Source organism: Phodopus roborovskii, unplaced genomic scaffold (assembly GCF_943737965.1).
Source record: "Phodopus roborovskii unplaced genomic scaffold, PHOROB, whole genome shotgun sequence".
Classification (NCBI taxonomy): domain Eukaryota; kingdom Metazoa; phylum Chordata; class Mammalia; order Rodentia; family Cricetidae; genus Phodopus; species Phodopus roborovskii.
Genome location: NW_026126416.1, coordinates 9,031,424 through 9,047,065, shown reverse-complemented (window position 1 = coordinate 9,047,065; position 15,642 = coordinate 9,031,424). Strand labels below are relative to the sequence as shown.

The 15,642-nt window shown below is 43.0% G+C and overlaps 1 protein-coding gene across 1 annotated transcript in view; it reads left to right on the top strand.

Annotated features, from left to right (window-relative positions):
- Positions 1–15,642, top strand: part of Cfap61 (cilia and flagella associated protein 61) — a 266,015-nt gene that overhangs the window by 21,490 nt on the left and 228,883 nt on the right. Inside the window, exon 6 of the mRNA XM_051183146.1 lies at positions 9,646–9,778. Coding sequence (XP_051039103.1) covers positions 9,646–9,778 — 133 coding nt within the window. The remainder of the gene's footprint in view (positions 1–9,645; positions 9,779–15,642) is intronic.

Below are 15,642 nucleotides of genomic sequence, written 5' to 3'. Positions count from 1 at the left end.
CAGAACCAAATGAATTAACACCGTAATCCCTTCTCCCGTTTCTTTCATTTAGCCACGTGGAAAACGATGCTGTAATCTGCTCTTCTACTCAGACGCTAATTAACGAAGTTACTCTTCCCTGTCTTTCATTATGTCCGAAACAAAGCCTAGCTGCTACTGGACACACCTTTAAAAACCACAGTGTGCTTAATTAATCTTCAGTGGTGGGTGTGAGATGCTCATGGCTTAGAAACCACTGGCATGGTCTTGGGAGGGTGGGGGCCTCTTTCCCAAGCTCACAAGGGTGTAGGGAAGACAGAGCCAAGAGAAAGGTTATGTACTGTCTGATAGTGTTGTTAAATAACTCGAGTTTCCCTGCAAGGCAGCCAGCCTATTTGCAGATTACTACAATTAATCGTGTTGGCTCAATTATTGTTTTTCAAAATAGATGAAAAATGTTCTGTGTTAGAAGAGAGGAAATCAGAAACTCCATAAATGTTTAAGGACAGAGAAATGCTAACTGCCCAAATTTGATTGTTACAACTGCATATTTGTGTCAAATCATCACACTTACCTCATAAATATGTACAATAAAGAATGGATTCATAAAGAATTCAGAACTTCAGCCTTTAAAAAAATAAAATTAATATTTAAAACAATGTCTTTAAAAAAATACCTCCATTTCACAAGGCCAGCCTGGTCTACAAAGTGAGTTCTGTGGTAGCCAAGGCTATTGTCACACAGAGAAACTCTATTTCAAAAATCCAAACTGACCAAACAAAAATTCCCAAGCGACAACAGCTAGACCTACCTTTCATTTCTTGACGCAGTTATTTTTTAATATACATAACTCTAAATTTACATTTGCTTATTTATTTATTGGTTTATTCATGTATTTATGTGCATGGGTGTTGGTCTGCTTGCATGTCTGTGTACCAGATGTGTACCTGGTGCTAGAAGAAGGCATTGAATCTACTGGAGCTGAAGTCACAGACAGTTGTGAGAAGTAGTGTGGGTGCTGGGAATTGAACCCAGGTCCTCTGGAAGAACAGCCAATGCTCTTAACCACTGAGCCACGTCTCCAGCCCCAGGAGTTAACATTATGAGACATCTGATAGTCTCTTGCTTCTTTCAATTTGACTTATAAGCAGTTCATGGGAACTTATGTTTTCAGCTGTAGGTTATGAAGATCCCAAACATTTTAAAAGGAGATGTACAATTATAGAATTTAGCCAGGGACTTCCTTATCCCATGACTTGGGAAATTTGTCACCAAACTTAGGGAATTTGTCACCAACTCCCCCCCCCCTCCAGATTTGTGTTTTGGTGGCCTATCCTCTGAGAGCAGTGAATTACCACTGCCATGATGGGCACATGGATCCAATCCCAGTGGTATGGATGGATGGTAGGGACTTACATGACCTGGTACATGCTTTGTAGTCTTTCTAATGCACAGAAACCTTGGGTTTAAAAATCCCCCCATAATTTAAAAAATCATATTTTCCAGTGATCATAAGTTAAATGGCTCAACTGCCAGTTTTAAAGTTCTAGAAAAGATGGATTTAATTTTCTTAAGGATGACCACTAGAGAGCACTAGAGATCTTGGAAAGAAAAAGGCACTTCATGTTGTTTTTTTTTTTTTGACAAGCAGAAGAAAAATCCAGTTGCCAACAACTCCGTGTTGCCCTGTCCTATGTTGAGACAGTGTTGTTGCTAAAAGCATGATTTGACAAAGCAATCTGTATTCTTTAGAACTAAATTGAATTCTCTATCATGTTTTCAAATACACTACAATAAAAATGTATTTGTGTTGTTTAAAGTAACAACTTTTTTAGTAGTGTATTTTTAAGTCTAATGTAGGCCTTTTAGATATGGAAGAAGCTTTGAAGCCAGCTGAGGAATCTGGGTGGTCTTCTGGATGTCCGGGCTGCCTCTGTGTCTTCTTGCTGCGCTGAGTTGAACTTCCCCACCTGAGGATTTGTACAGTGGCTTTGCCAGCAGCAGGTGATATGCATATCTCTCTGACTCAAGGGAAGCCAGCCTGTGCATTTTCCTCTAGGATGGTGGCTATATAGAGCAGTTACATCAGTGAAGCGATCTAACGAACTGTTTGTCACCAAGAGACTCAGCCAAGTTGCCAGGCAAAGTTCTGTGGGATCCAGGACACCACCATGTATCTCCTGGCTAAATGACTCAGTGGAAGAATGGATAAGTTTGTCTTTTCATCTCTCCATCTTCCAGAAAGTCAGTCAGAGCTGCCACACAGGCCATCCCTAGTTTAGAAGATACCCAGTTCCCAAAGTGAGGTGACTTTTTCAGCCTGTTAGTTTTAGGGCTTGAATTCAGCCCCATTTTTGTCTGGCCTGGTTTTTAGAGTCTGCTAGACATTTGAGTGCCCAAGAGAACAACAGGTTTTTACAGGTTGGACCTTTTGCTCTCCTAAGAAATTAAAATATTTTGTAGTTAATGGCATTGTAGTGGATGGCTTCTCTTCCCAAGCCACATTCTGAATGAAAATATATAAAGGAAGGCTACTTCTCAGAGAACTGTGTCTTCGTTGTTCTTTGTGCTGGTGGACAGCATACTTTGTTTAGAGTAGTCATCACCTTGGGGATGCTGTATACCCTGCACATGGCAGATTGTGCTTGTTAAGTGTGCCACCCTTACTCTCGCTCTGAGATGGCACTGTGGTCTCATCTGACCCCAATAAGCAGTGCTCATAGTTTCAGAGAGAGATAGATAGAGAGAGAGAGAGAGAGAGAGAGAGAGAGAGAGAGAGAGAGAGGGAGGGAGGGAGGGAGAGGGACACACACACACACACACACACACACACACAGAGTGCTCTTAGACATTTTACTGCATGGATGGTTCTCCTTAGCCAGAGGCGTTCTTGCCATGAGGCTGGGCTTTGTCATATGCCATTTGAGACTTGGAGGCTGATGTCATCTGTTAGCATTAGCGCTTAGGGTGATGCAAGATCTTAAATTATCGATTACCCCAAGGAATGCATTTAGTGTGTTGAACAAGTTCCTCTCTACCCGTTCTGGATAAGAGCTTAAGGGACAGTGTTCAGAACTCCAAAGCTTGAATGTTTACTTCTTGTTTTTTCTCAGGAGAATTGGTATTAAAGTTTGATTTTGGACAACTTTGTTAATGAGTTGTGACAGGTTCATGGCTATGCTTAGCGCTTTCTGTATCTCCAGATCTTTATTCCTCATTTTAATATCCAGAGTATTATTTTTTGTTTAAAATTATGACTATGTTCTTTTTTATTGTATGAAACATTTACACACATACACAGTCACACACACATGTACATATACTCATGAAAATTGGGGGGGCACAATTTTATTAGGTATGTATCTAAATATTCAGCATATAATTAATGATCAAATCTATGTACATTAATATAGTTAACATTAGCATCTTGAACTGTTTTTATTTTATTTTGTTTTTGAGACAGAATCTTACTGTGTACCCTTGGCTGGCCTGAAACCCTCTATGTAGACCAGGTTGGCTTCAAACTCACAGAGATTTGCCTACCTCCCTCTAAGCCCCCAACCGTGTGCTTGAGTTAAAGTTGTGTTCCACCATATCTACCCTTAAACTTTAAAATGTTTTCATTTATTCTTTGAGAATTTCATATAATCTATTTTGATCATATTCATTCCCCTCCTACAACTCCCCCCAAATTGTCCCTCTTGTCCCTCAACTTCATGTTCTCTCTCTCTGTGTCTCTCTTTAAAAACTCTTTTAGTCTAGTTTGTGTTGACTGACTACCCTGGGTGTGGGACTTCCCCTGAGTGTTAACTCAACTGAAGAAAACGGACACTCCTTCTCCCAGCTGCAATTAAATGTAGATAGCTCCTCAGCTACAGGTAGGACTTCATGCTGGCTTCTCCTCTTCCATGCTGGGGTTTTTGTCTGGCTTGCATCTGTGCAGGTCTTATGCATATGTCTCAATCTTTGCGAGTTGGTACACTCATGTGCCTTGTGTTTGGAAAACTCTGCTCCCTTGAAGTCACCTACCATCTTTGACTTTTACAGTGTTTCTGCCCCCTCTTCCAATAGATCCCTGAGCCTTGTGGGAGGGATGTAATGTAGACATCCCGTTTGGGGCTGAGCATTCTGATGTCAGTTAGTCTCTGTACATTGACCAGTTGTGGGCCTCTGGGTTAATTGCCATCTACTACAAGTTTCTCTGATGAGGGTTAAGCTGTGCACTGACTTCAAGTTCTAGTGTGGGTTCTGGGTTCAGACTCCTGGCCTGGAGTAATATTTTTCTTCTCATCGCATAAAGTTGAGTTTGGACTTTCTTATGTGAATATCGTCTTACTCCACCTGTCTTAGGCATTGTTCTATTGTTGTGAGGAGACATCATGACCACAGAAACTCTTATAAAGGAAAGCATGTAATTGGGACTTACTTGTAGTTTCAGAGGCTTCGTCCATTGTCATCGTGGTGAGGGACATGGCAGCAGGCATGGCGGGCATGGTCCTGGAGAGTAACTGAGAGCTACATCCTGATCTGCAGGCAGAGACAGAGAGAGCAACACTGAACATGGTGTGAGCTTTTTGAAACTTCCAAGTCTGTCCCCAATGGCACACTACTCCAAGGCCACACCTCCTAATCCTTCTCAAGGAGTGCAACTCCCTAGTGACTACACATGCAAATATATGAGCCTGTGGGAACCATTCTTAGTCAAACCACCATACCACTTAGAACTGATAAGAACATTAAATTATTTTTCCAACTGTGTAAAATAACATCAGTTAATATGTATTGGTACAACCTTAGTTTTTGGTAAAAATGCTAAAAAATGGAATCACAGGCTGTTTACTCATAGAATATCATTTCTCTGAACAGTGTCACCAAGGATTCTTTTTACAGGGGAAAAAAAAAGTCTCTTGTGAACAGCAGCTTTTTTGCAGGTTAGGTGGGAAATGAATGGAGTTCTAGGGTCTTTTTGCTGAGGACTCGAGGTCTCTCATAGAGAGCAAACACTTGCTGTGATTGGAGCAGGCTAAAGCCCATCATCAGTTACATTTCATGGCATGCCCCCAGTATTTATACCCCACTCCTTTTTGTAAATGAGAACACAAAGTCTTGTTGGGGAAGTACCTTCCTAGGCTTTTCAGTGGGAGCAGCAGAAGGCTAAGGGTTATGGAGTGTCCAGTGTGCTATAGTAGGTTCAGATTTCCAGAGGCGCCCCCTGGGATTAGTAGTCACTTCCCCTCAAATGTGTCAGTGTGGGCCCTTGATAAGGTCACCATAAAGAGAAGACCAGGTCTTTATTGCCTGTCACTGGTGCACCACAATTCAGAGCTGTTTTAGAACTTCTGTGTTCCCCAAAACTCACTCCTTGGTTATTAAGATGCCACATCTTGCTCAAAATAAATCAATACTATTACTAGACACTGTGTAGTCAGCAATGATCCCGATGTTGAGTTTTTTGGAAGAGAGGCTGGAAGGAAGTGTTAATGGGGGGGGTAGATGGTGGAGGTAGCCTTGAAAGATGCTGGAATTTGGAATAGACAAGTGGATTGGAGTGCTGAGTAGAAACAAGAAGCATTCTAAGAACAGTGCATACATTAGCTCATACATGGTTGGGATACTGTTGACGTGATGGAGGCAGGGGCCTTTGTACCCATCCAGAAACAGCAAGGAGCTTGCAAACCTCTTCAGGTAAATGATGGCATTGAGGAAAGCAGAGCTATAAAATTACTGATAGTAGATGGAGCAGCATTGGTTATATCTACTAATGGGATGTCAGGGTGGTGATTCAGGTTAACGAACAAACAAACAAACAAAACCCCAAAAAACTCTGCCTGCTGATTGATTGTTCTCCAGTCAGTCTTACTGGTTTTTCCCACCTAACTAATACTTATAGTCTGATTTACACTTACACTTGTGTGGTCACATGGCATAGTAGATATAGTTCAGAGATAGCAGACTGCATCTTTGGCAGTCACAGTGACAGATACAGGGTCCAGACCAAGGTGGGCTGCTTTCCAGCTTAGGCTTTGGGCACTATGCTATATTTTCTTTTTTCTTCTGGTCTTTTCAAATGAACACCTAACAAGCCTTTGATGGATTTATGGTGGAACTTCCCTATACCTGGCCATGGATGACCACTGATAATTCTCAAAGTGATCATATACACGTGGAAATATGTGGGCAAGTGCCAGGGCAGCATCTGAAGTGCAGATTTTGGCTGCTTACATAAGAACCCCTGTCTCTATCCTTTCAGAGTGTTGACAGTTAGCATTGCCTTGGGCAGTTAACACAGTGGGTGTTCCCAGAATGGTGCCTAGCACTGCCTTTTCCCTAATCACTATCTCCTCTGGAACAAAGTTTAGGAAATCAAGGGTTCTGTGGACCAGTTCGGAGAAATGCATAAGCCAGGTTAAGAGTTCTTTATCACAGGGCTTCTCTGAACCTTTACTATGTAATTGTGACACTCCACAGGGCCCCAAACAGGTTCTTTTCTCTTTGTTTTCACGGAGCTATGTCCCCAGTGGCACTGCAATTCTTCATGGGAACCTGGAAGTCACATTGATCAAGGTCCATCTTCTAGATACTATGTATGGCTTTCCCTTTGGTGTTTGGCTAGCTCTCTTCTTAGCTCTGAGATCTGAGTTGGTGTTTTGTTTTCTGCTTTTTGAGGCAGGGTCTCACTGTTTATCCCTGGCTGGCCTTAAAGGTATGTACCACCCCACTGAGCTGGTGTTTTGTTTTGAGACAAGAGTGTTTCTTTGTAGCCCAGGCTGCTCCATACTCTTGATCTTTCCTTCTCAGTCACCTAAGTGCTGGGCCTCCTTGCCAGGCAGCTCTAATCTTGGGAGGGGGGGACAACTAAACTTTATTTATTTATTGTGGGATTTGTGCATGTCAGACAAATGGTCCACCCATATCTCCAGTCCAGCTCTGAGGTTTAATAGAGACCTGTCTTTGTTTTTTAAATATATTAGTTTCATTAGAGTATTTGGGTTTTTTGTTTGTATATATACATATATGTGTATATGTGTGTGTATTGTATATACATACACACATATGTACACACGCACACACACCACAAATGGCTCTTGAACTCCATTCATTTCTTCAGTTCAGTACACTTTTGAGAACATTTAGTGTTGTATTTTACTTGCCTAAGATCTTCTAATACTGTGTAAAAAAATATTCCAAATTCACATGATTTTCCCCCTAGTATGTTTGATATAGCTATTGACCTCTATTCTCACTACCCTTTTCATTCATTACTCTAGCATCTCCACCACCCCGTTTTATCTTCTATTATGTTCTCTTTGAGGCTAATACTAGCCCTGACATTATTCCAGCAGCAGTTGAGCCTGTGTCATTAGAGGCAAAAGTTTCATTCCGGGAGCTGGGTGGAAAGTTCCTTTAGATTCCAAAAGATCATCCCATTGAAAACATTTAATTTGGGGAAGTCATCTATGACAGACTGGGGGGTTGTTACAGTGGGACTGGGAAGAGTTGTGACCCATCTGGTTGGATGATGAACTTTGGTCACTGAGCCAAGGACGTGTCTCTCAATTGCTTTTGCATCCTGCTACTGGTTTTCAAAAAGTGTCATGAAAAATGCCATTTTGAAGGGCACTGGAAGCTTCAAGGCCTGGCAAAGGAAGGGCTTTTTTAGGCAGGTTTGAGCTCATCCTGAGGTTCTGCTGCAGCTCCGTGGTCTCCAGGCTCTGCGGTCTCAGGCTTCTCATCTCAAACCATCCCATAATCCCTGGGAGCATCTGAGCAGTGGAAAGGGCACTGCCTGCCCCCTGGGATTGCTATTAGAAACACAGCAGCTGAGAAAGATGGGGAAAAGCCTTGAGCCTTATAGCATGATAAATAAAAGACCCAGTGACTGATACTGGGGTTCAAGCTTCAAACTGAAGATCAGAAAAACAAACCTGCTGGGCACTAGCTCTCACCTCTACCTCAGACTGAAAGATGATTCTGGTTCCACCAAACCTCAGACTGAAATCCCAGACTGCTATGTTCTCCTCAACGTGGCTGGAAAATCCTGATACTGACTCTTGAAGACCCTACTCCTGTCTTTTATATCTCTTTAGTGGGGGGGCGGGGGATTAAAGGTATGAGCTCTGTTACTCTTTTAGACTAATTCAATCTCATGTAGCCCTGGGTAGCCTTGAACTAAGAGAGCCACCTGCCTTTGTCTCCTGAGCCCTGGGATTAAAGGTGTGTACCACCACTGCCTGATCTCTATAGCTTAAGGCTGACTTTGCTTTTGAAACCCTCAGGCAAGCTTTAATAAATCATAAATAATATATCACCACAGAGCTTTATACTCATATGAAGCCCTAAGTAGATGGGGCTATTATTAGCCTCAAAGAGAACATATTAGAAGATAAAATGGGGTGGTGAAGATGCTAGAGTAATGAATGAAAAGGTAGAAAGAATAAAGGTCAATAGCTATATCAAACATACTAGGGGGGAAATCATGAGAATTTGGATTTTTTTTTTTAGTATCAGGAATACAATATTAGGGGATCTTAGACAGGTAAAATACAACACTGAATGTTCTCAAAAGTGTACTGAGCTGAAGAAAGGAATGGAGCCAGCATCACCATGCAATAGTAAGCCTGGTTCCTACTTCCTTAAATAGGTGGTACTGTAATTTAAGAAAAGGAGCTCTGGAAGCAGAGGGGTGTTTTACTAGGGAAAGGGATAATAAAAAGGGGAAAGGGAAGAGGAAAGGGAAGTGAGGAGAGACTGGCCTTCAGAGGCAGGAGCAGCAGGAGAGGAGAAACAAAAGGGGGGGGAGAGAGGGAGAGAAAGAGGTAGAGAGAGAGAAAGATGGAGAGAGGGAGAACAGATAGAGGGAGAGAAAGCAAGAGAAGGATGGGAGGGGGCAGGGCCCTTTTAAAAGGGAGCATAGTGAATGTGCACAGGTTGTACTCTTAGTGGCTGGAGCTGAGGGCGTATCCTGTCAGAACCCCAAGGACAGGCCAGTACAGATGCCTGAATTCTAACAGGTGTCAAGGACATTATAAAGTATCCTGAGACTGGAAGTCAAGGTGAATGTCCCCAGAATGGTGAGAAGAGCTTCATCACCTTCATAACCCTTCTCTTTCCATGGGAAGTGTAGAGATGTCTCAGAATAGAAACACATAAAGTAAGCAGGGACAAGAAGATGGTTCTGCAGTTCAAGGCATGCACACACACACACGCGCGCGCGCGCGCACACACACACACACACATACACACGCATGCACGCACGCACACTCTCACAAAGGGAGGGGGAGAGAGGAGAGAGACAGAGACACACAGAATGTTAAACACTTTTACAAAAGGAAAGGGGTTGTGGGATAATGTCATAGACATGGTGATCCTTAGAACACATTTGGAAAGTGCTGTCCTCAACTGATCTTTGGTTCCTGACAAATGCTGCTTTACCTCCCTTTCTCCAGCAATGCTGACCCCCTGTCTACATGACCCACCTCCTCCCCTTCTCCTCATTGTCACTCTTCATCTGACGAGCCACAGTGTGTTTGTAATATTTAAAGTTATTGAAGTGTGTTACAGTTTTATGATCCATTTCCCGAGAGAGTGGCCGTATCTTTGGCACCCAGGACAGGGGTGGAACATAGTACGGGACAAACACTAACCTAAAGGCTTTCTGTTACACAGGGTAGAAGACCACGATGATCTCATGCCAATATTCATGCACTATGACAACACTCTGAAAGAAATTTATGGTGAATACTTCCTGGCTGAACTAATAGAGGCCCAAGATGAAGAGAATCATGCTGTGGTGTGCGAGGTTGGTGGCTGATCCCCCTGGGGACATAGTGAAAGGAATGAGAGGGATGAGCCATGCTGTTCCTGTCTGCTAAGCAACCCTGGAGCTGGAGTGCCCTTCCTTCTTGAATACCCTTCTAGAGGATGCCGGGCCAGAGTTATCCCTGTGTGCCTACGAGGGGAAGCCCCTCCCTGATTTTCCTAGTGGGATTCAGATAGCTGGGACTAAATGCACAGAGGGATGTACTTGGTGTTGAATCTGCCCGAACATGCCTTCCTGAGACCTAGCAGAGTCACCTCCATAATGTGTCACTGCACTTGAAGCTTCTTTGTTCTTAAGAGTTGAAACTCCTGGAGTAGGACATTCATGGGGTCTGCTTGGTGGTAGTGAGAAACTGACTGTAATTGAGACTTTGAGATATTAGAGACTATGCTAGTTTGGTGTTTTTTGTCAACTTGACACAAACTGGAGTCACTTAGGAAGAAGGGACCAATTGAGGAGTTGCATCAATCAGAATGGCCCGTGGACATGTCTGCTGGGCCATTTTCTTCATCAATGATTGATGTGAGAAGGGCCAGCCCACTGTGCTGGTACCACCCTTGGACAGGTGGTCCTGAGTTCTCTAAAAAGCAAGGTGAGAAGGAGACACACCAGTAAGCATCATTCCTCCATGGTCCCTGCTTCGGTTCCTTCCTCAGCTTTCCTCCACGAGGAGTTGTAATCTGTCAATCATTTCTTCCCATTCCTTCCCCAGTTGCTTTTGGTCAGTGGTTTACCACAGCAACAGAGAATAAACTAGAACAGAGACTATAGGGAGTGTCTGATGATAGGGTAGGGCCATAGGAGTGAGGTCTTTTCATACATGTACATAGCAATATGAGGAAAGTGTCTGGATGTAGCTGCACAGTTGAGCCGCTGGGGGTCCTTCTTGGGCTGAGGAAGCCCAGGAGACCAGGATTCACACAGGCATTCCTGACCTAGTAGTTCTGGCAGGGGGAGGGAGGATGGGAATGTGGGGGGGGAGGGCTGTTTTTCTTTAAGTTGCAGTGTGATGGTGTTGCTCAAGGGACTTGCATTTTATATTAAGGAACTGGAAGACCTTTCCTCCCGTTGGTCCTGGTGGAGTGTCACTCACATCTAGAGTAGGTCTTCTATCAACTATAACTGCACAGCTCCATTTCCATAGTGAGAGCTGCTTTTCCAGGGAGGAGAAATGATGGGGAAGAGCCTGATGAATTTTAGGTCTTGTATTTTGTAGATAATATAACAAGCGGGCTGGTGAGATGGCATGGAGGATTAGGGCACTTGCCCAGTAAGTCTAGTGACCTGAGAATCCATGAAAAGGAAGGTGGAAGGAGGGAACCAGCTCCACACAGGTGTTCTTTGATCTCTTCATGTGTGTCTTGGCACATGCATCCCAAAACTCACACACACACACACACACACACACATACGCACGCACGCACGCACGCACGCACACACACACAGCCATGCACATATGCACACTCTAGTAAATAAAACATTAAAACATCTTTAAAAATAATTATAAATATGAATTGAATAGAACCCTTGGGTCCCTACCCATCCTGTTCATTAATAGAATCATAATTATGATTTTTGTTTACCAGTGGATATTTGACTTTGATTTTAAAAAGATATTTTTTTTATGCCAGTTGATTGAAAAGTATTACAAGGTTGGAATTTGCAATTTTGTTTCTGGGGTGATATTTTTAGGGTTTCATTCTTCATACATTCATTTCTCGTTTGCTGAAATTGTGAGACCTCTTAAAGAATATTACATTTCTTGAAACTTGAAACCAAATATTCTCTGTAAATAAGATGAGCAGTTTTAGGCTTTCTTTCCACAACAGGCCTCACAGACTTGGTGACTATGAGACTCTCCAAGGAGGCATTCAGACTTTGTGTCAACTTAATGTCAGCATTATAATTCTTACAATAACGAATAAAGAGTCAAATACTCCAAAATAGATGTGGGCAAAGGATTTGATTGACACCTCCCTCCCCTGCACACAAAGAGAATACAGAAATTGTCAATGGCACATGGGAAGAAGTCATTTGGTATCTTAAGATGTCAGTTTCATTGGTCATTTGGGAAATTAAATCAAAAGCATAGTGAAGACAGCTATGTTATGTTGGTGCACATCTGGAATCCTTGTACTCAGAAGACGGAAGTAGGAGGATCCCAAGTACAAAACCGACGGAGGCTACTCTATTTCAAAACCAAAACAGAACAACAGAAAGTGCAGTGAGATCCTTTTACTCCTAATAGGATTTTGGTAGCAATAACAACATCAATACTACTACGGCTGCTGCTGCTGCTGCTACTGATGACATACTGAAGTGGATTGTCCTTTGTGACAGAGATTTATTGGAAAGAGTTATTAATGTCATAGACACAGACAGATGATAGCATGGTGGGAGCTCTGAGGAGAGTTCTGGACCAAGGTAGAGTATGGGAGTCCCTTCTCTTCTGAGTGGGGAGGAGTAGAAAGGACATTGGAGAGTTCCTCTCTTTTACCTGAAGTTGGCTGTTTCGCTGGAGTAGTCGAGAAGCGATAAGTGTTTAAAGTCCCTTGTGTGGTTTTGGTGTGCAGCCTGGTTGATGGCTCTCTTCACTCATCCAGTAGTGAATACTCTGGTGAAGGGCAGGGCTAATAGAGACAAATCTGAGTATACAGTTTTGAAGATGGGAGCTGGCCCTAAAACACAGGATCTGAGAAATTACATAGAAAAATTCTAATTTATTAAATTTTTTTTATATTTAGATTGCTTACTTGTCTTTTCAAAGACTTGCTTTTACATGTTCTCAGTCATCCAGGAAGCATTTGGGCCTAAGCAGCACCATTTTGAAAAACCGTTTTTTTTCCACAACCCCTGAAAACTAAAGGCAAGAAATCATGTATCGCCTGAAAGAGGACTTCTGATCTTCCTGTCCAGTCTCTGTCCTGTGCATTCCAGCCTTTGTTTGTAAGACTTTTTTAGTTCTCTGGTTTTATTTAGGGTGTTAGTGCCACCCCAAATCCCTTGAGGAAGTCATCCACTACAGTTGTGGTGATCTCTGTCTTGTTCTTTTTCTTGGTCTATTTCTTTCACTCCCCATGTGAACATGGAGGCAAATAAAGCCACAGGTTGGAAGTGGCAGTGCCAGCCTTGTGAGGTTGGTGTCCCCTAAGAGGTGAAGGGGTCTAGCCCAATCTCCTACAAAGACTGTGCTGCCTTAGCCATCAGAAGCTTTATGTTCTAGAGAGAGGAGGGCATAGATCTCAGTCAAGGGCAGGGACAGAGGCAGGGCCTGGGAACAGGAGCCAGGGAGGAGATTTGGTTGTGAGAAGAGCCACAGCTTGTGTCTGAAGCCTTTCTGGGTTCAAGCTAAATTCTGGTCCTACCTTCCTACCCCCACTTACCTGTCATCCTGGACACGTCTCCACTCTGAGTATAGGTATGTTGGAGCCAATCTGGTTTAGCTTAAGAGAGCTAGTTGTTAAATCCTCAGGATCTTTGCAAGCTATTTGCTGAACACAGCCATCATTAAAACTTGTATAGGCTGGGGATGTAGCTCAGTGGGTACAGTTCCTGTCATATAAACCCAGCACACACCTGTAATCCTAGCATTTGGAAGGCAAAGACAGGAGGATTAAAAATTCAAGGTCACCCACAGCTAAATAGTTGAAGGTCAGTCTAGACTACATGTGACCCTGTCTCCAAAAAACAAAAAAGGCCACTTGTATAAACTTAAAGTGTAAGAAATATAGTAAATAATGTTTAAAGAGTGCAATTGATTTCTTTTAGTATGACGTAGCTCTTGGAGATTTTGTCTGTGACTTATCTAGTGGACACAATGTTTAAAAGCATGCCACCACACATCTCAACTTCTCAACTCCATATTCGATGACATCAGTTGGCAACTTGAAACTACCGCAGTAGTTTACCACAGTATTTTTACCATTGGCAAGCACTAAAATCCTGGGCATTTCTTCCCAACAGCGAATTGGCATTTGCCAACATCTCACATATCGGGCGGCCACCGCTAACCAGAGGAAACAGGACAGAAAACATCAAGTGTGCCTCTTCCCAATCCAGTGCAAGAGTTTTTCAGGCTGTGCATGTAGAGTACTCGAGTGCTTGGCTTGGGTTAGGAGAAAAACCATTGACTTTTTAAAGAACTGTTGGCTTTCTTTGTCCTGTTTGCTACTTTGGAGGAGTTTTGAAACTGTGACTTTGCTGCAGGTTCCTTGTCATAACTGTACCTTGACATCTGGTGTTTACTCCAAGCTGAGATTTCAAGGAAGGGCAGTTGGAGGCCAAGGCGGCTCCTAGAGACAGATGGGCAGAGCGTCTGTTTTGGCACCGTCCAGGACACGGGCAGCAGTGGTCCGAGAAAGCACCACTGACCTGCAGGCGGGAGAGAGCCTGCCAGGTTAGCCATGCACTTGGCATCCAGAGAAGGGGATCAAAGCCAGTAACGGTCACAACGAGGACAAAAGGCCTCATTATGAAATATTGTTGCCCCAAAGGGATGCCTGACTGTGGAGCTTTAGGGGTGGAGAAGTTAGACCTATTTGTGAAGACAAGGCAAGCTCACAGATGGTTTTCCAGTGACCTAAACCTTATCTGTGCCGTCATGTAGACTCCCACAAGAAGGCAAGAGGAGCAAAACCTCCAGTTTTTGTCTGCCAGTGTGAGAAGACTTTGACGGTAGGAAACATCTCTGTCTGCTGAACAATAACAGCAACCAATGTCTTTGCACTGTATAAACGACGTGCACACCAATATACCCATGCCTCGTTCCACAAATTGATATTTCAGAACAGTGTATCTCAAGGCAGTCATTTGAAAGGAACCCAAAGGACAGAGCAGACATGTCCACCATCCGTCCTTGCTCTGCTCTTGTGTCTGATTGTAGGCTTTTCTAAGTTGTTACAATCCTAGCTGAGTGATGGGAATATAACAGGTTGCGGAATTGGAGAATGCTAAATCTTTGTTCCTAATGGCAAAACATGTTTTTCTCATTTTCATCAGAATGTGTGATCCATGCCATTTGAAATCAAACCCCGAACACAATGAGCCATTAGTGTAATAGCTCATTACTAACAGCAGTCTTATAAATAATACATTCTTATCATGCACATGCAGCTCGCTGTGAAGCCAGCAAAAGGTATTTCAGGCCATGGAAGTTTCGCTGCGCCAGCACGGCTGTAGATTAGAAGGACATCTCCATGTGAACCAAGATGGATGCCAATTTTCCCTGCCGGGAGTGAGGCTGGCCGTCTCTTTCTGCACATATGGTAGATGGATTGGTTAATCAGCGTCTGCTGAGTCTTGGGCCTGAAATTATAGAGAAGCCAGACAACTGCAGCTACACAGCCTTTGTTCAGGAGTGCAAACAAGACAAACAATTACTTGTTATTTGGGGAAAAAATTAAAATGTTTATTTTGGACTTTCATTAAAGTGTCAATGGCTTTATAAAACAGCTGTGTAAATCAGCCTTTTATAGAAAGCATCATTCGGGGAGGGGGTCCTATAAAGAAAGAAATATGCAAGGAAAATTTATTTTAAAAAAAGACTACTGAAAAATAAAGGGCATCTCAACATTTGTTTTTCAAGCACAGGAAGCTATTGGAGAAATAAATTTGTGTCTGTCTTTCCCTGTATCATCAAACATCCTTTGCCACTTGCTTCTCTGTTGTAGGATGTTGAAGGATCATTCATTTGTGTGGAGATGCGCCTTCTTGGGAATGTGCATCACAGTATGAGCGAGTCCACTTTCTGAATAGAATGGCTGTGTCAATCACTCGCTCAGCTTCCTGGGAGACTTTGCTCCTCATCAAAACTTAAAAGAGAAAATCATAGATTAAAATCATGG